Source organism: Populus nigra, chromosome 11 (genome assembly GCF_951802175.1).
Source record: "Populus nigra chromosome 11, ddPopNigr1.1, whole genome shotgun sequence".
NCBI lineage: Eukaryota > Viridiplantae > Streptophyta > Magnoliopsida > Malpighiales > Salicaceae > Populus > Populus nigra.
Genome location: NC_084862.1, coordinates 10,702,058 through 10,727,559, shown reverse-complemented (window position 1 = coordinate 10,727,559; position 25,502 = coordinate 10,702,058). Strand labels below are relative to the sequence as shown.

The window sequence follows — 25,502 nt, the reverse complement described above, 5'->3', positions numbered from 1 at the left end:
AATATATATTAATATTGATGGTTTTTAATTTAAATATTGTAAATTTAACTATTGCCATTACATCATGAAATAAATAATACTTTATATAAAATATTTTTTATTGTTCCATTAAATTACCTATAATTCCATCACGTATGAAATACATCCGACAAGGACTACAGTTTTCACAAATTTTTTAAGAGCGTAACAACATCAGGTAAAATATAATCAGAAACAAAATTGGGATTGCGATCAAATTCTACAAATACTACGTCATCAAGTTATCTTCGTCTAATTTATATAGTGTTATTGAATAATGTTCAATTAAAAGTAATTTTTTTTTATTTTGTTGGGTCGGATCTGGTTTAATGCATAGCTTTGAACCAGACCGGTCCGACCGGAACAGTGGAGCATTGAAGTAAACTTATGAACTGTTCATACTTTTACTTAGCACAAGAAGCAGCCAGGTGTTGTTTCTTGCAAACCGGTGGCTGTGCCACAGGTGGTAGTGGGTCCCACCAATAAAAATATGCTTTTCCTGTTTTACCAAACAATAATAGTTGTGGCTGCGGGTGAACCTCACCCGCAACCACAATACTAAACAGGCAGTTGTGAATTAAAGATAACAGCAACAACAACAGTTAGCTAGACGCTTTTTAGAGAGAGATTCCAAGAGTAATTGGATAAGGAATTATAAGAAGTTGATCTCTCTCTCTCTCTGCTATATATATATAAAGTTTTAAATATTCAATAAACATCTTTAATACCTATATTCAATCATTTTTCAAATCTTTAACACTGAATTCCTTAACATTTCATCTCCTATTATTATACTTTGCCGCTGGTAGAATAAAAGCATATAACTATATATAAAAAAAATATAAACATTGTTATTTTTACTTGTTTGGGATGAAATACTTGAAATGGTGATTAAAAACTCGATTGATGTCTCAAAATAAATTAATCAACCACTATAAAATTTAATAAATAAAAAATTGATGTGACTTGTTTGACAAAACTGACAAATAAAAACATCTTTGTCATTTTAATATTGTCTAACCCTAGCTTAAATACAAAAACAAAAAACTGACAAATGATTAAATTGAAAAAAAACCTAAGAGAGTGAAATGAAAATACGATGACAAACTTTATCAACTCAGGTTGAGTCATAAAATTTATAACCTAGGTATTAGGCACAACCATAATGAGTCAATTTGTCTTGATAATTTATCTTTATTTTTCCTTCCCTTATTCTTTTCATGACTGGACCTTTATTGAGTTTTAATTGACCACAAATCAGATTAAATCTAGAAGTAAATCAAAGAGTTATAAAAAGGTTTCAACTAAAACTTTAAAAATAGATCATATTGTATTGATTTTAGTCAACTTTAATTAACAAATAAAATTTAGAACTTAGGTCAAAATATAATCCCAATTAAACATAATTTTTTTAAGGCAAGTGATAAAATTAAAATGATAAAATTGCATTTTTGTTTTATTTTAGGTTAAAAAAAATCAATATAACAAAAAGTCAAATTGTATTTTAAAAAAAAAAATTTAAAGGGAAAAAATAAAAAAATCCCTTGATGTTATGTCTAACCCGTCGAATCAACTATCTACGCCAATGATTTAACCAGTCTAATATTTTTCTTAATAGATTTATGTTGCTCCTTAATAAAAAATAAAAATAATTGAAAAAAAAACTTTACAAAAGAGCTCAAGTACTCGAGTCTAATTGCCCAGCGCGTCTGGACCTATTAAAACTAGAGCTCATGCTTTTAGGCCAGTGCCCAAGCCTGCACACCTAGACCTTATATATTTTTAAGTTATCCATCTTTTTTAATTAAAATAAATAAATCTAGCAATGTATCGCTTGCTGAAATAGATAACAGTGCTGTCTATCTGTTCAAAATCTATCCATCTATTTTCAATGCTATTTTTATATTATTTTTTTCATTCAATTTTGTTCCTCGCCAATAAATTTAAAGAAATTGGATGCTTGCAATCGAAGTACACAATAATAAAAAAAAAAGTTAAAGGGTTAAAGTAAAAAAAAATTAAAAATAATACTGCTCAAGTCCATAGTATATATGAGTGTTTTTCACTGTTGAAGCAAATTCACACCCTTCCGCTTTGTTTACTTTATTATTAACGCCGAACTACATGCAATTTAAATATATTACGTGTGGTTTTGAGCTCCTGCCCCCTGGAATGCAAAAGAAAGGCTGCCGCTCGTAAGACGCTGGGAAATGCCCACTTCCTTTTCTTCTCGAAGTGCATCACAGCCAAAAAACCTTATCTTATAATTCAAAGCAAATTTGTTTATGTTATAAAATTTCATTAACTTAATGCATTAATTTAATGATTCCCTAATTTAAAGTTTAGCCTCGACTAAATTTGTAAAAAAAGAAACTTGATATTTTGGATCGGATCATGTAATAATGGAGTCGTGGTTACTTTTTCGCTTTGTGGTGTGTATTTCTTTTTTTTATTATTATTATTATTTATTGGTTGAAATTGTTGGCTTGAATCTTGGTTTGGAATTGAGGTTAAACTTATTTATTATTAAAATTTGATTTTTTTATGTAAAAAATTTCCTAACACTTTTCAAAAATAAAAGATGAACAATAACAAATGTTATGATGTGTCTATGTGTTTGGTAGTGTGATAATGATTACTTTTCAAATAATTTTTCATGTCGAAATGTTTGCTAATAATATTTTTTTAATTTTTAAAAATTATTTTTGATATTAGCACATCAAAACTATTTAAAACATACAAATCATATTAAATTTTAATTTAAAAAATTTAATTTTCTTGGAAATCCTAAACGCTCTCAAAGCTATGATTTGTGTCCTTCTGTAATGTTAATGTGAAGAATGTTGCAGGGATGAACAAAACCATGACAGGTGCACAGCACAGCCTGCCACGTGATGAGAAAATCTTGATGTGTTCCTCACTGAATCAGACCCGTGCTCACCTTGTGGATGTCACGTGAAGGGGGGTGCATCCTTTGTAAAGTCGATATTACCCCATCTGCTATAATATTTTTTTTCTTTTACCATTAATGTTATTGTTATGGTTTAATTATATAAAAAAATGAATTACGAAAATATAAAATTTATTTAAACATATCAATTTATATTACATTACCCATATATAATTTGATCTATAAAAAATTAAATTTAATAGTATACTTTCCATTTATCACTGTAAAATAAGTTTGAATTTCTCTAGTACTTTTTTATTTACTATTTACTATTTTTAATCAGGTCATATGTATTTTTTTTTGTTCTTATCCAGATATCTTTTTTAAAAATAAGACTAGTTCTGTTCGGGGTTTCTAGTTGCTCCTCCCAATAAATACACTTTTTAGAGATTGAATTTATATTTTTACTTTTACATGAATATTAAAGTGCCTTAATTACTAAATCAATACTGTTATGTGTTTTTTATTTTAAACACTTAAACCATCACTATATAAAATAACAAATTTCTTAATGTATTTGTTAATATCACTATCCTTTGAATGAATATTTGATTTCTTTTATTCATTAAACATAATTCAATAACAAATAATTTTTAATAAATGCATTTAAATAATTAATGCCTCACGGGTGTCTTAATAGCACTCGTTAGCTTTTTCTTTCTACTTTTGTCCTTTCTTAAAATCAATCAAATCTATATTTAAGATATTGATGTTAAAATGAAATTCTCTGCCGTTTCATTTACATGCCAGCACCGTTTCATTCCAAAGCTGCTGCAGACAAGAAGGGAAGGCTAGTGGGATAATAATAGCGTGCTTATAAATTATAATCGTGTTAAATGTGCAGATTACTATCTCTTGTCTAAAAAGGCCAACGGACAGTGGAGCTTCGACGGCAAGGAGATAAATGTTGAAAATATGGATTCTTTTTCTCTCTTTAATTTAAGAAAAATGATCATTGCTGTTTTGTTCATGGAAAAATTAATCAGGTACATCGCATCAGATTGTGATGCAGTCTCCATAATTCACGATGATCAGTGATACGCTAAATCACCAGAAGATGTTGTTGCAGATGTCACAAAATTGTTGGATCCCAATCAGCCTCCACCATGACATCATTTTTTTTTTTAATTTAAAAAATCATTCATTCTTCTTCGTGCATGCATAGATATTTTTTGAAGAGTTCCTTTAAAATCTTCTTTTCAAGATTAAAATGCCAGAAATATTTCTTTACCCATTGATTTTAATAAAACCATTAAGATCAAAACAACCATTATAAAATCAGTCTAGTATAAAAGCTTCTAGTTATTAAATCCTTTTTATTTTGATGAAAAAACTAAGTTTTGATCAATTTTTAATTGAATTCATAAAAAAAACTAGAAAAAACCTATAAATACCCCACGAAAAATAAAAAAAAAAGTAGAAAAAAAAAGAAAAACATAGGTAAATACCCTAGATTCTATTTTGAAGGCTCAAGAGCCGAACATCGAAGATCTAACAAGTTTTAAAAAGAAAAAACAACAAAAAGGAAAGAAGTAAGAAAAAGAAAAGGAAAAATAACAACATATAATCAGAAGGTTTGAAGAAAGTATAACAATGTAACAACTCAATCTTTTCACCGAATCAACTTCCATTATATATTTTTTAAATTAATTTCTCAACAACTAATAAAAAAAGAAAACCATGTTTAAATACTGAATAACAAAGGAAAAACTACGTCTGGAGTCCATTATCAATTATTTCAATTACGAGAATTTGGAACCTTCTAAAGGTGTTCTCAAGTGTGTGTATGAATTGGGAACTTGATTACTTCATTTTGGAAACACGACCTTTTAGAGCATCTCTTTATCAAACCAAACATTCTATGTGCATCTTCCTCTCCTCAAACAGCAAGCACTCTTCGTTACCAGCTGGTTGTGGAGACAAAAGGTGATCAGTGGGCTGAGTTCTGTGTACTTTCTATTATTAAATAAATATTAATTTATCTCTCAAAATTCCTTATACGAGCCCAACTTGAAGAGGAAATATCGTGTTTTTTCCCTCTCCACCCTGTCACAATCCAAAGCTTCCTGAAAAGCATACGTTTTGGGAGACAACAACGTCCACGTAGTCACCATTTCTTTTAAATAAAATAAAAAAACATCAACATCCAGTAGTTTTGCGGCAAGAAATAATACAACATGGCTTACTTAACTAATTAAATTTTAAATTTATTTTTAATGATCATAAATTTAAATCTTTTTATTACCATTAAAATCTTATATAATTATAATTTTAGAATTTGTAAAATTAATTAATGTACATATAAACTCGTTCAAATAACTATATTATTAGTAATGAAAATAATAATACAACAAATACAGATTTAATAGATCACCATATTTATTTGTAGTAGCGCAATGAAATTTTGCTGTCATAATAAAACCCAAAGGGTTGTAGTACTAAGAATAACATGATTTTTAAAAATAAAATAAAATAAAGGATTGTATTATTGCAACCCATGCAAATACAAGGCACTGTTTTCTTAGCGAAAACAACATCCAAGTATCTACGTTTTCTTAAAATAATATTATATATATAAAAAAACACTGTTCAATAGTTTTGCTACTAGAAATAATACGACCAAATCATTAAGAATAGCTTAACTGGTCAGATCTTAAGTTTATTTTCTAATTGTTATGGGTTCGAGTCCTCTCAAAGCCACTGAAAATTTATATAATTATTAATTTTAGGGTCTGTGAAATATATCAAGATACACGTAAACTGTTCATAACACATATATTAATAATAATAAAAATAATACAACCACTAAAGATTCAATAGATCACCATATTTATTTCTAGTAGCGCAATAAAATATTAAGAATAACATGATTTTTAAAAATAAAATAAAATAAAGGATTGTATTATTGCAACCCTTACAAATATATGGTACTTTTAATTAATAACACAACCCTTTAATTTTGTTTTTGTATTTTTTAAAGGATTTTGCTCTTTCAAATAGCACAACTACGTACCTAGAATTGTCTCTAATTGTACTAGTTTGCAGATTGTTTTACTACTCCACAAACTTTGGGAGCACTTCAACATATTCCGTAAGTTTTTATTTCTTACAATTTTATAAAAATTTAATTTAAAGAAATAAAAAAGAAGCAATTCTCGGCCTAACAGTCTTTAAATTATTCTTCTGGGTGTGGTTTGGAATTCTGCACGCATCCATCTATAAACAAATTTTAACTCAAAATATCAAGAGAGGTTTTTTAGAGGGGGAGACTTAAATTTTAAGTAATTGACCAAAAAGTAAAGTCAAAGGGAGCCCAAATGAAAGAGTAAAGTTTTCCCAAAAAAAAATGTTGTTTAATTAATTAAGTAAGTAATTAATTTGATAAAAACAAGCCTCAAAATGTGGAGCAATCTCACGACAAAAAACTTCCAAAAGAAAATCAATGCACTTAATTGCCATCCTCCAAAATAAATAAATAAAAAATATATATTTTTAATATTTGTAAATAACTTGAAATAATTAAAACCACAACTCCAAAATATGAAAAAAGAAGAAAGGAAAGTAAAAGAAGAGCGAGGCAGTGGCGTTTTGGTGAATATATGGAAAGTGAAGTGTTATTGTTTGAGATGAGGAGGTCAGAGAAAAACAAGGGGTGATCCTGAAAATCCAGCGGTTTCAACACTCAATCTTGGGGGCGGGAATTGGCTTTCCCAGTCGCTATCACAACCCCAATATTATGATAACCACATTTTGAAACTACGTTCTTTCTCATGACGCTTCTCTTCCTCTCTCTCTCTACCACTAGATACTTTCAAACCATCTCCTCATGGCCCCTGGTTTTTGCTTCCCATTTCTTACTATATTATATGTGTATATATAACACACACACCATCTCCTCCTCCCCCCCTTATAGTTTAGCCACCTCCTCAAAAAAGCCTTGCCACCGCCAATCTCCAATCTTGTCGAACCATCATCTCATGATTTGAAAGAAACCATAATTTCTGCTGTTTTTCTTGGTGGGTTTTTCGTTTCTGTTCTAAACATTCCTTGACCAGCTTTTCAAGTACACATATACATTAACTGCAGCCATCTTAATAGTGGTATGCAAAAGAGATACAGATTTTACAAGTCCAAAGTATTTTAGTGGTACTTTGTTAATGACCATTGAAGCTATGGGGGAGCAAAGAAGAGAACCAGTTGCACACGTGCACAGGGTTGGATATGCCAATCGGGCTATCAGGAAGAAGAAATGCAAGAGGACTAAAAAGTGCGCATCGGCAGTTCCCATGGCACTGCAGGATCTGTTTGTGTCATGTAGACAAATGTTTAAAGGTCCTGACACTGTTCCTTTGCCTGAAGACATCAAGAGATTGTGCAACATACTTGGTAGGTCCTTGTATTTGATGGTCTTTATCTCGGTTCCTGTTGTTTATTTCTTTTCAAATGCACTATACCACTCTCTAACTAGTTAATATTTGAGTGATCCCTAACTATTTAATATGATTCTGAACCTGGAAACCGGTCCTATATTAGAATGGTAAAATGGATCCATATCTTTGTAGACATGGTATACGTTGTTCCCTATTATAGATTGGCTTAAATATTGAAGCTATGATCATAATGTCTTGCTTTTATATACCCTTCATTTTCTATAAAGAATTGCACTTTTAACTTAAATGTAGTGATAAATAAATATCTTGTATTCTCTCGGCCAATGGTCGATGCATGGGTTTAGAGAAATGTCCAATGAGTAGTGTAAAGATCCAAGTGTCTTTCTAAGATACCCGGATCAAATCTCGCTAGCATCCAAGATGGGATCAAAGAGGAGATCAGCCTTTGTTGTCTAGTGCTAAAGCCCCAACAAAAGAAAATCATGTTCTTTCTGGTTGCTGTTTTCTTCAATTCTTTGTGCTGTTCGATCATGTTCTTTGCGTGTGGTATGCTACAACTGTGGTCTAGTTTTGGTATTCTTGATGCATGAATTGGTTGTTAGCTCGAATTCAAAGGGCTCATCGAAGCACTTCCATTAAGATTTTCTAGTTAATTATGGGAGAAATCATTCACTGCCTCAGTGGAGGCACTCTCTCCCTGCGTTTATATGAAGTGGACTTGTATGGCTCGTCTATAAATTAACGAGGCAAGAGATAAACTACATCCACTTGTATGGCCATAAAGCCCATTTCTTTTCAAGGAATTGCATATGAAGAAAATTACTCAGCATTTTTGTTGTCTATCTTTACATTTTTGGTAGGAATCAATATCTTAAACTGAACATTGAACATTTTTCTTTTTATAAAATTTAGGTTTTATTTATAAGATGTAAGTGTGTAGGTTGAGCAAGCATACAGCCACAGTTCCTTTCGTAGTTGAAAAAGAAAGGACACTTCTGGATGACCTCGTTAGTTGGGTCTTTTCTGCATGCCAGGCTCGATATATTGCAGACATTGAATTTGATATCCATTGTCAAGGCCAAGACAAGTTTTAATCAACAGGGTACATATGAATTCTTTTCTTAATTCGAGATTTGGTACATAAAAGCATATATCCTATGGTCGTGGGGACTAGCATTCATAAATACTGTGCATATTTTAACTAGGTGACAAAAATACGTTTCAAGGTCATAAACTAATGCAACATGGATGCTTTTTTTGGCCTACTATGGCGAATGGGTTCTGCAGGAAGCATTTCTAAATTAAGCATTTAGTTAAATATAATATTATCCTAACGTTATGCAAATATAAAATTTTCGTGGCCTATTAAAGTAATGGTGTGATTGTACTCTTTGTCCTTTCCTTAACGTGCCTTCTCTCATGCTGTAGATAACATGAAGCCCGAAGATGTTGGGCTAAGTAGCGAGCTGCAATTCTTCAAGACTAAAGCTGCAGTTAAAGGGACTCCAAGGGTCACTTACACGACCATTTACAAGTGCAATGATTTTTCGGTGAGACTAACTGTTGCTTGTTTGTTTATTATCATTTTCTGGTCATTTGTACTGGAATTTGCACACTGAACCATTTGAGTTCCTTGAAGAGCTTATGACATGGCAGTCCACTCTGTTATATTGTTGATTGCATGATCATATAAATCTTCAGCAGGGTATATATAAGACCTTCAAAAAATTTAATTTGAAGTTTTTCAAGAACATTTTGAATAGTTGATCCAAACAGGATTTTGCGCTGTGACCATATGATTGTTCATGTAGAGTCTGAAATTCTCGCATTCTTCAGTTTGAGCTTTGAAATGAGCACATTCAACTAGCAAGTTCCTACAAGAGCATAAAGTCTGGATAACCAGCAGATTTTAAGAGTCCGAACATGTGTTGGTCCTGCATACTTGTTTTTGTATAGAACATAAAATAGTTTCAGGAAATAAAATTTATGTTTCAGTTGTTGATCAGTTTTCTTGTCATGTTTCTCTGTGCAGCTGTGTATTTTCTTTCTTCCAGCAAATGCCGTGATCCCTCTCCATAACCATCCGGGAATGACAGTCTTTAGCAAACTTCTTCTAGGGAAAATGCACATAAAAGCATATGACTGGGTTGATCCTCCTAGAGCAGATGGGCCTGACACTCCAATCCAATGTGAGTGTCTCTTGCTCTCATCCACACTACTATTATAATTTAATGAATTAGCAGAACGAGCCCCATAACCAAAATCCATGTTTTTCCAGTGCGGTTGGCGAAATTGGAAGCGGACAGTGTTTTAACAGCTCCTTGCAACACTTCAGTCCTATATCCAACAACAGGTGGAAATATCCATCAATTCACTGCTATCACACCTTGTGCAGTTCTTGATGTGCTTGGACCTCCCTATTCCAAAGAAGGTGATCGAGATTGTTCATACTACAAAGACTTTCCGTACACTGCAGTGTCGAGTAAGTGATCTCCACCTTGCTTTCCTTCTCATGCCAAGAGTTTTGTGCAAATGACACTTGAACGAAGATCCTTTAAAAATGAATAGTTTTATTTTCAATCCGGACTGCTAAGGGAAATTAATCAGTTCATCACACATTAACGTTTACACGGGCCACGATACACACACAGATGCATAGGCAACATGTTTACAATGCACGGGAAAACATTGAAGCTTGATTTAAGTTCCTCATGATGGGAATTCATTGAGTTAAAAGAGAGGTTATTGCATAGAGCAGCTTCAATTCTCCATGGCATGGACATTGGCTGGAACACCTGAACGTTGTGGTGTATTTAGGCATTAGCCTTTCCGAGTCTGCCATTTTAATGGGAATCTTGCTTCATGTACAAGTGAACCGAGCATGTGTGACATGTAAATTCAATATGAAGTGGTGTTATCGAGAATGCTAGATGATTTTATGATTTTTTTGATTGTGTGGCATCACTCCCTCCCATGTGTTTGTTACCTAACATCCTGTTTCTTGAATGTTATGAACATCCCTGTATTTACCTGCCAAGAAATCAATGCAGATGGAGAAATGGAGCTGAAAAAAGAAGAGGGTAGCTGTTATGCATGGTTGGAAGAGACGGAGGTGCCAGAGAATTCAAAAATGGATGGAATTGAATATTTAGGTCCACAAGTTGATGAAAGCAGGTGCTAGATGCTAGATGCTAGATGGATGCCTTCACACAGAGTTCCTCTGTTTCTTCTTCTTCTTTTCTTTTCATTTTTCTAAATCTTTGATAGTGGAACTTTACTTTCTTTTCTTTTCTTTTTGTAATTCTCGTGTGCATAGAGACCTCACATGATATCGCGTTTTCTGTCTGCTATGAAACCAGGGGCTTCAGTTATTAGCCCTGCCAATGGTTTATGGTTTTTCTAGCATGTCTAAAGCCCAAAAGACTTCATACTATACTGCCATTGAAGGGTGTCCTCAATCTTGAGCAAAAGCTAGCCAATCTAGATGCTTCATTTTTTTATAAAAAGAAGAAGGATAGAAAAGGATAAAGAAAGAAATCTCTACTCTTTAACAGCTCATTGCTACGCAACCTAAAGCCCAGATCTAGATCAACCGAAATTGCTAATCTGGGTCGGCCACTTTTGTATGAACACTGAATTTTCTGTCTTCTATTTTATTTTGCTTTTTCTTCAAACTTTTCTTTTTTAATTACATCCTTTTATTAAAATAAAAAAATGAGAAAATATATGACTTATCCTAAATTTATAATAATTTTTATTTTGATCTAAAAGTTCATCTTAATTATTTTTGTTAGAAAATAGAGAAAATAGTTGGTTGTTGTGATATGCATAACAAAACCTTTTAGCATTGAGTTTTTAAAAATGATGGTGATTTTTTTCTCCCAAAACCTTTTAGCATTGAGTTTTTTATTTTTGATGATTTTTTTTTAATTTTATCATTTAATATCAAGTTGATTTTGAATTGCTTTTTATTTTTTTATCATATAATTTAAATAAAAAAATTATTGAACCCTTTAGAATCCATAATATAGGTTATAAGTTTATTGAGTAAACTCAAGCTAATTAGAATAAATCCAATATATTAGCGTCTACAGGTAAAAGAAAAAAATATGAGCTTCATTTTTTTTAAAAAGTCAAACTCATTTTTAATGATTATCTAGATTGACCTTAAACTCACTTGTCTAATCATTTTTTTTATGTTATTTTATGTCCTTTCTTATTATTATTATGAGACCCACTAAGTTGACAATATCACATAAAAACAACTCTTATTTTTTTTAATTGAAAACCCAAACTTTATAAAGACTCAAGTTAGAAGTTTCACATTTAACTCACTAGGCCGAGTTTAATGATATTATAGAATTCCTTGCAGCCTAGATATTCATCTTTTACATTCTTTTTTTTTTTTGGTCTAAGTAGCAACATAACTTGGGTATTTCACTATAGCTCCACCAATATATTTTTGTTCTTATTTTTTTTAATTACATTCTTCTATACACAAATTGACAACCAATCAAAGTGTGAAACACAAAGAAATCTCATGGTCAATTTAAAATTTTTGGGATAAGTTTATTTTAGCCCTTATAATTTCTTTTTTCTTCCTTAAAAGTCCTTATAGCTTTTTTTTTAATTCAATTTTACTATAAAAAGCTTATTTTTCTTATTTTTTAATTCTTTAATTTTAGAGAGGAGAGAGAAAGTCACTAGATTCTAGTTATGAGAGAAAAGTCGTTGGTTGCTATCAATTACGATCATTGACAAGGTTATTTTTTATATCAATAACTTCCATTCAATGAGAAGAGTTTAGTAATGATTGTTTCAAATCTCAATACTTTCTAAAAAATTAGATTGAGGTCAAGAAATAAAAATATTACCCGGTTTAATTTTGTAATTTTGAATCCTTTTTTAGGTTTTTAAAGTAGAAAAATTAGTTTTTTTAAATGTGTTAATTAGGTGTTTTTAGGTGAAAATAAGTTTTTATACAAAAAAAATTTGCCTTGATTTTCTAGTCACCATTATAGTGGCTGAAATATAAGTAGACAAGCAACAAATCATCATCGTCGTCGTCGTCATCTTCTTCTTCTTTTTCTTCTTCTTAAAAAAAAAGGTTTGTTTAAATAAAGGATTAAAGCAACTGAATCAATAATTGCCCATATGTCCAAATGGTTAAAGTGATGGACTCAAACTGTGTTCATCTCCCCCGCATGTTCAAATCTTGTTGTTTTTCCCAATTTTCTTTCTTTTCATTCCTTTTTTTTTTTAACTTTATTTGTTCTTTTTTTCTTTTCTTTTCTTCAATGTTCATTCCTTTTTTTTTCCCACGTGGCCCACTTTTTAAGTTCTTTTTCTCTTTTATTCTTTAAGAAAGTTTGGAATTACATTATAATAAAAAAATTAAAATTATTAAAAAAAAACTTTGATGCGTGTATTTTATTATACAACTAAATTAAAAAAATTATTGAACCCAACAATTTGACAAATTAATTTAAGTTGATACAAGTACTTTTTTTTAATGCATTATTAAAAATAAAATTTTTTTAGAACACACAAAGTCAAATATGAAGTTTTTTTCAAGTTTGACGTGCTAAATCAAGTTTAATAACAATACTAATGAGTTTCCCATGACTTGGATATATTTTTTTTACATTTATTTTTCTTCTAACCTGCAACGAAACGCGAGAAATAACTCAGTTTACTTCTAATGAGCTAATTGTTTATAAATATTTTTCATTTAGAATTATTTCTTAAAAAAAATCAAAAGAGACTACAACACAACATGTTAAATGTCCACCTTTTCTTTTTGACATTTCGGGGGAAAAAAGACATTTTGTGTTGGAAAAATTGTTTTAAGATAGTTAATAGGTATATTTGAAGTTAAATTAAAAATATGGTCCATTCACTCTTGGGTTAAAAAATAGCTTGAATTTACTTTTTAACATTAGCTTTTTAATATGAAACTTTAACATGATTAAATATTTTATAGGTGAATGAGAACTTAATTTTAAAAACTTGGGTTGGCATGTTTTTTAGAAACTAAAAAATAATTTTAAACTCTATCCTGCATAGAAAATAAACAAGTTTTTATTGTAACTTATTTAGTAGTCAAGTGAACAGTTAAAATTGGGGTTGTGGGGGGTTTTTTGTGTGCCGAGATTTGGGATTATAGGAAAAATTTCTAGGCTATAAAAAAATTATTTTTTGTTGCCAACCTATTTTTCTAGGTTTGAGTTTCGATTTATAATTCTTTGGTCCATTAATAATTATTTTTTGCCAACCCATTAGTATATCTAGCCCAAGAACATGGTCTAATTAGTTTTTTTAGTAATATACACAATTTCTAAACAATTTTTCAACAAAAAACAAAATGTCAGATTTAAAGTTAAAACTACCAGGTTTAATTATGGTTTTATGGAAAATAATCAAAATTGATAATAAAGAGAATTAATTCTAATAATAGAGGTGAGAAAACCAAAGCAAAGTGAGTTTTAAACTTTAAGCCCCATGCATGCATGCAATTGAGTTTGGATTTGAGTTTATTATAAAATAATTTTTTAAGCTACATAAGATTATTTTTTATTGTCAACTTATTTTTCTTGGGTTTGTGTTTGGGTTTATAACTCTTTGGCTCATGAGGAATTATATTTTGCTAGCACATTAGTATATCCAACCCACGAATAAAGTCTGATCATTTTTTTAGTAACCTAAATAGTTTTTGGATAATGTTTTTAGCTAAAAACTATTAGATTTAAAGCAAAACAAATATTAGTTTTAATTCCGGTTTAGAGTGGGTAATCAAAATTTATAATAAAAGGAATTAATTTTGATAATGAAGGTGATATGATCTGAGCAAAGTGAACTTTGAGTCTTAATCCACACACACACGCATGGTGTGACCCAGCTTATGCTTAGGTTTGGGGTTGGATTTAGGTTTACTATAAAATAATATTTTAGGTTATAAAATATTATTTTTTGTTGCCAACCTATTTTTCTAGGCTTAGGTTTGGGTTTGTAATTCTTTGACTCATGAAGAATTATTTATTTTTACCAACTCATTATATGTCTAATTAGAGCGTGTTTGGCAGTGTGGTTGCGGGTGCTTTTCAAATAACTTTTCGTGCCAAAATGCATGCCAACAATGTTTTTTTATTTTTTAAAAATCATTTTTGACATCAGCACATCAAAACGATCCAAAACGTACAAACCATATTAAATTTTAGCAAAAAAAAAAAAAATTTCAAATTTTTTGGGAACGCGGCCGCAGCCGCGTTCCCAAACGGTGCCTTAATGAACAAAGTCTGATTAGTTTCTGTATATTTTTTTCAGTTAAAAAACATCATATTTGAAACGAAAATTGTTAGATTTTATCCTGGTTTTATGATAGATAATCAAAGTTGATAAAAAAAATTAATTTTGATAATTACCAGAATTAATTCTTTATCAGTTTTGGTTTCAAAATCCACTATAAAAATGAAAGTGAAGAAAGAGTTCTCAACACTATATTTCCATATTTTACAACTTTTCCTCTCCTCAATTTTTAGTGTTTTTCTTCTTTGTTTTGAGGTGTCTTTCCTCCTAATCTAAAGCTGAAGTTTGGTCTTTGTAGAGACATGCTTGAATCTATTTTATTGTGTTCATGGATCTTGTTTAGAAATGCATTTAAACAATGTGGTGTTGTTGAAATTTTATGAGACTTATTGCAAATATCCTATTTGCACTAAGTGATGAGTAATAAAACTTTTAAAACAAATGTTTAATCATTGATAAGAACAAAGCTTGATTATATTTAAAGTTCTTCAACAAGTAAATATCTTAGTTTGTTTTAGTTTAAACTAATATATTATATGATTAGTGTGCATGTTAGGATTGCTTTTTAATATCTTGTGCTACTTTTGATATATTCTTAGTATGCATGTAAGAATTTTTATGTGATTTTAGTTTTAATTACATGTTTGCTATGATATATATAATTTACAAGCTTATAAACTAAACTTGTATCATCTTTAGTTTATACTTGGACATTTTATTTTTTTAATTTCAAGTTTTCCAACAATATATATTACAAGCTTATAAACAAAACTTGTACTATATTAGTTTATATTTGGACATTTTATTTAATTAAAATATTTTTGTTATGATAAACTAATTTTTCTATGCTCACAAGACTAATTTTGAACAACAATTTGTTCCTTTTATGGTATCGCACAAGACAAGTGCTATGGAAACCGAGGGTGGAGTTATGTTAAGGGCTACGGTGGGCTGTAGCTCAAGTCAAGATTTTATAAATATTTTTTTACTAGTTTTATGTAAAAAAATTTGTAATTCTCGATTGAGTTATCAAAAAATTCTGAAAATTTGTGTGAAGCCTTCTAATATGATGCTTTAGCTTGAGTTAAAAGTTTAGATTTTTTTTGAGAAATTCAGAAATTTGATGAAAAATCACAATTTGACCAATTTTACATTGTTGGGTGTAATTTTCAATCTGACCATCAGATTGAGCTGAAATTTTACGAGGAATCTTAAAATATATTGAATAAGATCTGGTTAAAATTTTAAGATGAACAGATCTTGTTAATGCTAACAAAAAAAAAAGAACCGTCAAATAAAAGCAAAACGACTCATTAAGAGTAAAATGATTATTTGCCATTAAAAAATAAAACAAATTAGCTCTTCCTTCCTTTTATATGTTGCCGACTGGGCAGAAGCAGAATAGAAAAAGAAAGAAAAGAAAAGGTTAGAGAGGAATAGAGAAAAGTAAGGGGAAAACATAAAAAAAAAATTCAAGGAAAAAAATAAAAAAAGTGAGAAAATAACTTTGTAAATTTACAAAGTCCAACTTATAAAAAACTAATTTAAGAAAGAATCAAGTGAAGGAATGAGGAATTGAGAGAGGAAAAAAATTTAATTACTTTATTTTTCAGTTAACATGAGATTGTTATTTTATCCCGGTTGATGAGTTGTTACAATATCGATTCAGATTCGATTATAGATGAATTATATTTCACAAAATATCGAAGGATGTAACTTTAATAGTGAGTTTATTTTTACTTTAACTTTAATTTTATATACTTTTAAATTTATTTTTTTAATATTTTAGGTAGTGTATTTGAATTAAAACTTCACTGTTAACTTCAAAAATTCATGTATATAAATTAATAAATGATCTTAAAAAATATTTATATATTTATTTAACAACCCAGACAGGAAAAATTCCTGACTACACCCTTGATGGAACCAAATTTTAATAAGTATTATTATGAATTCAACTTAGCTTCATTGCCATATAACTACTCTGCTTTCCAAGCAAGATAGAAGTCTAACCTCTAATCTTTAGGATCATTGTGTCCGCCTCTCCTATTTATATGGAGTTCTTCAAGGTTTGACAATTCTTTATTTTTTCTGTCTTTTCAGAAAATAATATGAGAGTTTTTTTTGTTTTGTGTTCATTTTATTTTCTATGAGATAAATAGAGGCAATTGAAGAAATTTGAATCAAAGATCAAGCTTGTATTTCATTGGGGAATATGAAAACAATTGACAAGCATTGCACCATCGCATTAATTAATATCTAAACCTGTCTCGAAGACATGGGGCCATGAAGTGGTCACAACGCTATTGAGGCCAACACCTCTCCTCCTAGAGAATCAAGAAGTTATAATATTTGTATTATTTGACCTAACCAACCCATCAAAATTAAATAATGCTGATATTATAAATGATAGTGGATTAAAAAAATCTAAGAAATAAATATCACAGTTGAGGTTGGGATTTTTAAAAACCGGTTAACCTGACCTAACATATATACCCGTCGCTTATTTTTTATTTATATTTAATAATTTGTAGATTGAGCATTTATTTATTTCTATTTAAAAATATTTCGGGTTCAAAGCTCTTGTTTACGAGCTTCTTATTAGATTTCTTTAATATAACAAAAAAAAATTGTCTCTTTACTAAAGAAAAACAAAAAATAGCTAGAATTTAATAATGGTGTAAGGTACGGAGATTGGATCTAAAATTAGGGGTGTTGACACATATTGTCCATGTTGTTGGTCTGCTTCTAAATCATGAAAATTAGCAATATAAACTCAGTATGTGAATATCTATAATATTCACACAAAAATTAGCTTAACCCGATATATCTAACCCACTTGAGTCATGAAACATTAGGATCTTTCTAAGAATTCATGAAAGGTTAGGGACTAATATGATGTTAACCATATAAAAAAAAACATGGCCGCGTGAAATTTCGATTCTCAAGACTTTTTGGCCATTGATGTTTTAACTTTTAAGTTCTTAAAGGACGGCCATATCTAAGATTGAAATATTCTTGAAGTGAATTTTCAATAATGAAGAATAGGACCTCTTGAATTTTCTTGGGAAATAATTCCATCTATGAAAGTTACAGGAAAAAGGAAGACGACATGGTGTGTGGGCTGAGCAGGAACACCCACCTTTTCTTTTCTTACATTGCCATGATAAAGCTCTCAATTTCATGCTTGGGATTTGTCAACTTGGTTTCTTTTCCACTTTCACAAGTGGGTTTAGGATTTGTTTGTTTGTTAAAAAGTTTTTTTTATTTTTTTTAAAGTGATTTTGATAAAAAAATAAATTTTTATAAAGTGAATTATTTTTTGATATTTAGTAATGTCATAAAAAATAAGTTGAAAAAAATGTTTAGTTACGTTATGAAAAATAAGTTAGAAAATAACTTATTAGTGCTTTAATTTATTTTTTAAAGTTTATTACAAGAAAGAAAATTCTGATTTTATAAACAATATCAAATAAAAAAATAATAAATCAAAATAATAAGGATCAAATCTGTTAGTGCCACTTTCTTGTGTTTTCACCGATACATCGTAAGTTACTATAGCAATTGTAATAATCATGTTATTAGGGACCTTCACTTGTTTATAAAGAGCATCGGTAGTGTGCATTTCGTCACCCTACTTTCATTTTTTTATTTTAGTTTAATTAGTCTTTCTAATTTTTTTAAATCACAAAGTCATCCCTCAACTTATTGTTTCTATGCCATTTAGTCCTTCCATCCACTAGCATCAAAGACCATCACTTGCAATAATTGTCAAAATATCATATTATATATATATATATATATATATATATATATATATATATATATATATATATATATAAAATGCCCCAGTAAGACATTGAGAAAGGGACTTCAAATTATTTCAAAGTTTATTGCTGAATCTCTTATAATTACTCTTTATGCCCCAGCACCATTCAGTCAATTAGTTTGAGAAATTTGAATTATTGAGGAAGGTACAATTATTAAATCCATTGCTACTTGGGTAGCACATGGGAAACACTGTTTGACAAAAAAAATAAATTTATTTTACCTAAAATTATTTTCTTATATTTTAATTTGTTGATATTCTAAATAAATAAAATAATTATTATAAATAAAAAATATTTAAAAAAACAATCTTTACCGTATCAATGCCTTCGTATCACTGCCTTCTAGGCTGGAAGGCATGAAAAGGATAGTTTATTCATTGTGCTATTCAAGGTTTCAATTCTAGCTTTGAAGATTGGATCCCCAGCATGTGGGGAGTAGCTGGAGTTTCCATGAGTTTCTGTATCTCGCTGACCTTCCCTTCCCTGACAATGCAGACCATTTTCCATTTTCTGGAATTTTATATTTGTTTTAATAGCTTCATAGTGCGCTCTGATTCTAAATAATGCTTGCCGGCTTGAGGCAGCAATCAAAGAGTTCAAACTCTCTCTCTTCATCCTCTAGCAAAAGCTTACAATGTTCAGAAAATTAAAAAAAAAAAAAGACTATATCAAGTCAAATCTAATCAATGCATTTCTTAGTACATTCCTGTATAAGAAAAAAGGTATAAACTGTCTATGAGAAGAAATCCAAGAGTAAAATCAAAGGTTGTTAAGATGCAGCTACAGTTATTTCAAGGATAATACCAAGTTGCAGTGTCCTTTCTCAGCTTTTATATGTAACATATTAGCTATGCTGCATCATTTCAAGATCATAAACATGGCAGAAAATTGATTAATAAGGACATGATGCATGTGAGATTAAATAAATTAAAACAATAATACAAAGGGAAATTAAAAAAGAAGAGAACAAGTGGTTGGAGTGAGCTGCAGAAAGCGATGGAGCATAGCTTGCTCCTGCTCCTGTGATAGTAATTGACAAGCATCATAAATTTAAAATGAAAATTTGAAATGCTTTTACTGTTAGTTGGAGAGAAATAGCAAGCAAGGATCCAAAAGCTACAGTCTCATGTAGCCATAGTGGGTCCTCAATACAAGGTGACAGGACCATAGAGAGCCAGAACTTTGCCTGACCCAGAAAGTGAAAGCTTACATTCCAGTCTGTCTTTTTTTTTTTTGCAAAGAATAATATGACAGAAAATGTTTGGAAAAAAATAAAAAATTTAAATCACAGCTGAATTGTTGCATGCAAGGAATAAAGGTTTCTCTTCTGCTTCTGCAACAAGAATCTTTGCCTTTATCTTTTTCATGGCCATCTCTTTAGACTTCCGAAAGAAAGCACATGAAATAAATAACTGCAAAATAATACATTTAAAAGAAATGCTGTTGGTGTTCTTTTATTGATCCTGAGAGTAAAAGAGAGAAAGAAAAGTCGTGGCATTAATTTGCAGGTATGTTATGGTTCTTCCAAGTTTTCTCTGAACCCCTGTCATTAAATTGCCTGTCTTTGCATGTAGAAAGAAGGAGTGTGTCAGTAGGATTTAGAGGACCCTCGTTGACATGTCTACGAGTGTATGGTAGCAGAGCTTTTTGAGTTTTTGTTGAAGTGGCCTGTGGGTGGTCTTACGGAGTGTGATGAACACTTGAGTCTTCTTAAATTTCCTTCTTTTTGAGGATTGGGAAGGAGGTTGTTAGTTGGGCTATTGGATGTTGCCAGGTGTGAAATGCAAATAAATGTGCGTAGTCTGAACTGGCTTTGAGGAATTTTTGAGGATTAATTTTTGTCCTGATTTTGGAGATTCCTTTGTAGCTTGTTGAGAGGGTTTCTTATCTTCACTATGAAGTCATAACCATCCATTAGTCTGCTTTTTTATTTTTTGCTACAGGGCTCAAGAAAAACTTGAGGGTTTGGATTTGATTCTACTTGTCTTGTATTCTTGAAGATATTTAGAGGGATGGAATGGGCAGTAGTTTCGTTTCCAGATCATTTTAAAGGCTTTTTCACTTCCAGTATGATCCCAGAAGTGAAACTGGTTTGAATATCCACTCTGTGAGGTAAGCTTCTCCATTGAAATTTGAACATGCATTGTTGATTAGATGTTTCATTGCTGTGAAACTAAACAAACTTCTCAAACATTTGTTGTTGTTGTTGTCTAAGAAAAGACTAACTATCTATAAATTGTTTACAGTGAAAGGATAATTGTTGTCTTCTATATTTTCTATGATCTGCTATAAATAGTGGGTTGCATTTGTTTTATTTTGGCCTTGCATCAATAGTTGGAGCTCTATGATTTTTTAGTTCATAGAACAACACTCAATACCAACCTGCTGTTTTTAATTGCAAACTTGCAGCTGATGCTCATTTCCTAGTTCTTGAGAGCTCTTCAACATCTTCTATGCCTTGCTCCTTGTGTTGATTCTTTATAAACAACAAATGGCTAAGGCATTCCAATATTCTGCAATCCTACTTTGCGTCGTCCTTGTGCTTTTAATTAGTGGTTCAGAGCAATTACAATCCTCCCAGGGTGAAACCCTTTTAAGAATTCAGCGGCTTTTGAACTATCCATCCGCTCTAAGCAGTTGGAATAGCACCACTGACTTCTGCAATACTGAACCAAATGCTTCTGTAACTGTGGTATGCTATGAGAACAGCATAACACAGCTGCATATTATTGGCAATAAGGGAACTCCTCTTTTGCCTAGAAACTTTTCAATTGATTCCTTTGTCACAACGCTTGTTGGTCTGCCAAACTTGAAAGTGTTGACATTGGTTTCTCTTGGTTTATGGGGTCCCTTGCCTGGTAAAATTGCACGTCTGTCTTCATTGGAAATACTTAATGTGAGTTCAAATTTCCTATACGATGCTGTTCCTCAAGAAATTTCATCACTCGCTGCCCTCCAATCACTGGTTCTTGACGATAATATGTTTGCTGATGAGGTGCCAAATTGGATCGGTTCACTTCCAGTTTTGTCTGTCTTGAGTCTCAAGAAGAATATGCTCAATGGTTCATTGCCAGATTCATTGAGTAATTTGGATAATCTTAGAGTTCTAGTGCTTTCGCATAACTACTTCGGAGGAGAAGTACCTGATCTTAGCAGTTTGACAAACCTTCAAGTGCTTGATTTGGAAGATAATGCTTTTGGACCGCAGTTTCCTCTGCTTGGAAACAAGTTAATTTCTCTTGTGTTGAGCAAGAACAAGTTCAGGGATGGCCTTCCTTCTGAAGTGACCTCCTATTATCAGCTTCAACGGCTAGATCTCTCAAGTAATAAATTTGTGGGACCATTTCCACAATCATTATTGTCATTGCCTTCAGTAACTTACTTGAATGTTGCAGACAACAAGTTCACAGGGATGCTTTTCGAAAACCAGTCTTGCAGTGCTGACCTTGAGTTTGTGGATCTGTCCTCAAATCTTATGACTGGACAATTGCCAAATTGTCTTCTGCAAGACTCCAAGAGAAAGGTCTTGTATGCCGCGAACTGTCTGGCAACCGGTGATGAAAACCAACATCCTATTTCCCTCTGTCGTAATGAAGCATTAGCTGTTGGGATTTTGCCCCAGAGAAAGAAAGGGAAAGCTTCTAAAGAAACTATTGCATTCGGTGTCATTGGAGGGATTGTTGGAGGGATTGCTCTTGTTGGTTTAATTTACTTAGCCGTCAGAAAGGTGAAATCAAGGAAGACAATCAAGAGACCAAATACTAGACTAATTGCAGAGAACGCGTCAACAGGGTACCCTTCAAATTTGCTCCCAGATGCAAGTAAGGTTTCATCTCTGCCTGTGCTTATGCTCTTTGTCTACTAAATGCGGCTACAGATTTGCATTGTTTTATAAAGTCATGCATGCATAGTAGCGAAATCTAATAAGTCTGTCGGTAATAAGGAAATGTGAAGTATAACTGAGATGGAATGATGAGTGCTCAACTAGTCTCCATTTAAGATATCCCTTTTCTATCCCCAAATAAGTATATTCAAGTGAATCCCTTGCCAAATGTATAAATTTAGATGATGAGAATCTTCTTCTTCTTCTTCTTCTTCTTCTTATATATATATATATATATATAAAGAATGCCTTAATCATCACTTCAATTGTTTGAGAATGTGGTTTATTGCTCCAAATTCATTCTCATAAGAAAGGACTTTACATACATTTTGCTGACATATTTTCAGGCAGCCCATCTAAAAGTGTTCTTGAAAGAAAAGACAAGTTGGTGAGGTTCTAGCACGTTATAAAACATAGAAGGAAGACGTAATAATTTACCTAATAAGAAGAGCAGAGAATCTTACTGTTCCTTTTTCTTTTTTGTTTTTGGCAAAAAATGAAGGGTATATTTCTCAAACAATGAAGCTGGGAGCACTTGGCCTTCCACCGTATCGTACTTTTTCACTAGAAGAGGTAGAGGAGGCCACAAACAATTTTGACACATCTGCTTTCATGGGTGAAGGTTCTCAAGGGCAGGTAATGCAAATCCGTTGTAACATATTCTTTGTATTTCATTCAGTTGAATTAGCCTGTGATACTCTCATAATTTCCTCCGAGCATGAGCTTTTTTAAATTCTTCAAGTATTCTGGGTCAGCAAAATTCTTTCAAGTTCATGCCAACGGAATTTCCTTGATCAACTGAGCAATCACAATTCGCAAATTGTTTCTGAAAATGAATCCCTTGCTTGTTCGGAAAGATGGTCTGTTTTATCTATAACAAGTTGTTTCTCGTGCTCTTATGATTGGCTTGACAATAGGAACCTTTCAGTAAACTGAAAGGCAGAAAACCCCCTCCCTAGCATGTGTGCTGTTTATTAACCATGAATAGATTTCCTGATATTCCTTGCTGTTCGTTTTATGGTTTCAGATGTATAGGGGGCGGCTTAAGGATGGTTCCTTTGTTGCTATCAGATGCTTAAAAATGAAAAGAAGTCATAGTACCCAAAACTTTATGCACCATATAGAGCTGATCTCGAAACTAAGACATCGGCATTTGGTCAGTGCTCTTGGACACTGCTTTGAGTGTTACTTGGATGATTCAAGTGTCAGCAGAATATTTCTAGTTTTTGAATATGTACCGAATGGCACGCTAAGAAGCTGGATCTCTGGTGAGTGGTAGTCCATAAATTTTCTCAATTACATACTGGCAGTGCTGTGATTGCTTAGCATGCTTTTGATGCGAGTTAACTTTTGATCAACCTCTCGATTGTTACTGGGAGCAACTCATAAATCTTTTACAGCATAGTTCCAACTGGGTGTTATTTTGTTTCCTGCATCCTGCATTTTAGTAAGTGTATACTACTCTGTCTCTGTTGGATTTGATGACAGACATTTCTTCTTCTTTTTTTATCCCAGGAGGACATGCCTGGCAAAAACTTCAGTGGACACACCGTATAGCTGCTGCAATAGGTGTAGCAAAGGGCATCCAATTTTTGCATACAGGGATTGTGCCTGGAGTATTTTCAAATAATCTGAAAATAACAGATGTTTTATTGGATCAAAACCTTATTGCAAAAATTAGCAGTTATAACCTACCCTTATTAGCAGAAAACAAGGGAATGGTATTTTCTTTCCCCGTCATGAAGGCTGTTTTTCTTTTCAATTAAGCAACACTTAGAAGCTGATACCTAACAACTTCATTATTGCAGCTTGTTCATGGAACATCATCTGGTGCATCCAAAGATCTTAGCACCAGTGCAAGGTTAGATCTGACTGCTGATATGTTTTGAGGGTTAGGCCGGTTCAAACTGATTAAATAGTTTGAGTTTATTATTTTGTCGCATAATTCGGGAGTCAATATAGATAAAACACAGCGGCATTTACAATGGATGTAAAGTTTCACAAGTCTGTTGAAACTGGTATATCAGAAAGCTAAACACTTAGAGTCATCAGTCCCATGATGATTTTTTTTGCTTTGAATGTTGTTATTGAACAGGATAAATCAAGACCAGAAGGTTGATGTTTATGACTTTGGATTAATATTGCTTGAAATCATTGTGGGGAGATCATTGACATCTAAGAATGAAGTGAGAGTTCTAAAAGATCAGGTGACAGATATTTCTCTTTGATTTATGTATTTTAATCTGCAGAAAAACGTATTTCAGTTGATGCCCTCTTCCTAGTTTCAGGATTGTCTTACAGTTAAATATTTCTGCGTAAAACTTGTGCAGTTGCAAGCAAGCATTACAAGTGATGATACTGCTCGAAGTAGCATAGTTGATCCGGTTGTGCGAAGATCATGCTCAGATCAATCCCTAAAGACAATGATGGAGATCTGCGTCAGTTGTCTGCTTAAGAACCCTGCAGATAGACCCTCCGTTGAGGATATACTATGGAACTTGCAGTATGCTGCTCAAGTTCAGGATCCGTGGCGGGGAGACTCCCAGAGCAGTGAAGGATCTCCAGTCTCACCTGCCATACGACCGCGTTTACATATTACCATTCATTAGCAGTAAAATTCAGGTTTTTACAGTTTCTCTCAATGAAATCTCACTTCTTATTTTACTTTAAAGTATGGGCTTTGCCTCTGATACGAGAATGTAGTCACGAAATACTGGTATGTATATGACATATCTCCGAAGGTGTTGGGAAAAGCCATCATTATAACCAAATTCACAATTCAAAGTACCAATTCTTTTCCTTTTTTATGCAATCAATACATAGTTAACCAATCATTAAACTAAGTAAACAATCACTATAAATTAATATACTATGATTTCTTCTATATAGGAAAAAACCTCCATATCATAGTCTATCTAAAAACTTTCACTAATAATAATAATAATAGATACGTAAGTATTATTTCTTTATTAAAACTAAAGGATGCAACATAAATAATTAAAAACAACATTTCTAGGGATACGTCAATATTAAAAAGGAAACATTGAGAAGAATCTCACAAAACTGACAAACATGCTTATGTGAAAAACAAGCCAAATTAAAAATAAGGAGTTATGTGTCTAGAA

At 31.6% G+C, this 25,502-nt stretch overlaps 2 protein-coding genes across 4 annotated transcripts; both read left to right on the top strand.

Annotated features, from left to right (window-relative positions):
* The first annotated feature begins 6,751 nt into the window (after positions 1-6,751).
* LOC133668326 (plant cysteine oxidase 2-like) lies at positions 6,752-10,757 on the top strand. The gene is made up of 5 exons (XM_062088107.1): positions 6,752-7,354; positions 8,788-8,909; positions 9,392-9,548; positions 9,638-9,841; positions 10,410-10,757. Exons 1-5 carry the CDS (start codon positions 7,126-7,128, stop codon positions 10,538-10,540), a joined length of 843 nt encoding a protein of 280 aa, XP_061944091.1. The 5' UTR covers positions 6,752-7,125; the 3' UTR covers positions 10,541-10,757.
* Positions 10,758-19,759: 9,002 nt separating this feature from the next.
* LOC133668372 (probable inactive leucine-rich repeat receptor-like protein kinase At3g03770) lies at positions 19,760-25,168 on the top strand. 3 transcript variants are annotated; one of them, XM_062088169.1, is made up of 9 exons: positions 19,760-20,002; positions 20,438-20,606; positions 20,904-22,315; positions 22,880-23,013; positions 23,405-23,645; positions 23,893-24,098; positions 24,186-24,238; positions 24,473-24,584; positions 24,708-25,168. In XM_062088169.1, exons 3-9 carry the CDS (start codon positions 20,986-20,988, stop codon positions 24,984-24,986), a joined length of 2,355 nt encoding a protein of 784 aa, XP_061944153.1. In that variant the 5' UTR covers positions 19,760-20,002; positions 20,438-20,606; positions 20,904-20,985; the 3' UTR covers positions 24,987-25,168. The 3 variants fall into 3 exon arrangements, with proteins under 3 accessions (XP_061944153.1, XP_061944154.1, XP_061944155.1); XM_062088170.1 differs by having other exon boundaries at positions 20,413-20,606; XM_062088171.1 differs by lacking the exon at positions 19,760-20,002 and adding an exon at positions 20,020-20,287.
* Positions 25,169-25,502: the final 334 nt, after the last annotated feature.

What these genes read in the sequence shown, in the direction of transcription:
- LOC133668326 (XM_062088107.1), top strand. Translation starts at nt 7,126, where the DNA reads ATGACCATTGAAGCTATGGGGGAGCAAAGAAGAGAACCAGTTGCACAC. An exon ending in ACAAGTGCAATGATTTTTCG is followed by an intron (nt 8,910 to 9,391) that starts GTGAGACTAACT and finishes TTCTCTGTGCAG; the next exon opens with CTGTGTATTTTCTTTCTTCC. An exon ending in GCCTGACACTCCAATCCAAT is followed by an intron (nt 9,549 to 9,637) that starts GTGAGTGTCTCT and finishes ATGTTTTTCCAG; the next exon opens with TGCGGTTGGCGAAATTGGAA.
- LOC133668372 (XM_062088169.1), top strand. Translation starts at nt 20,986, where the DNA reads ATGGCTAAGGCATTCCAATATTCTGCAATCCTACTTTGCGTCGTCCTT. An exon ending in AAATTTGCTCCCAGATGCAA is followed by an intron (nt 22,316 to 22,879) that starts GTAAGGTTTCAT and finishes CAAAAAATGAAG; the next exon opens with GGTATATTTCTCAAACAATG. An exon ending in TAGCAGAAAACAAGGGAATG is followed by an intron (nt 24,099 to 24,185) that starts GTATTTTCTTTC and finishes TCATTATTGCAG; the next exon opens with CTTGTTCATGGAACATCATC.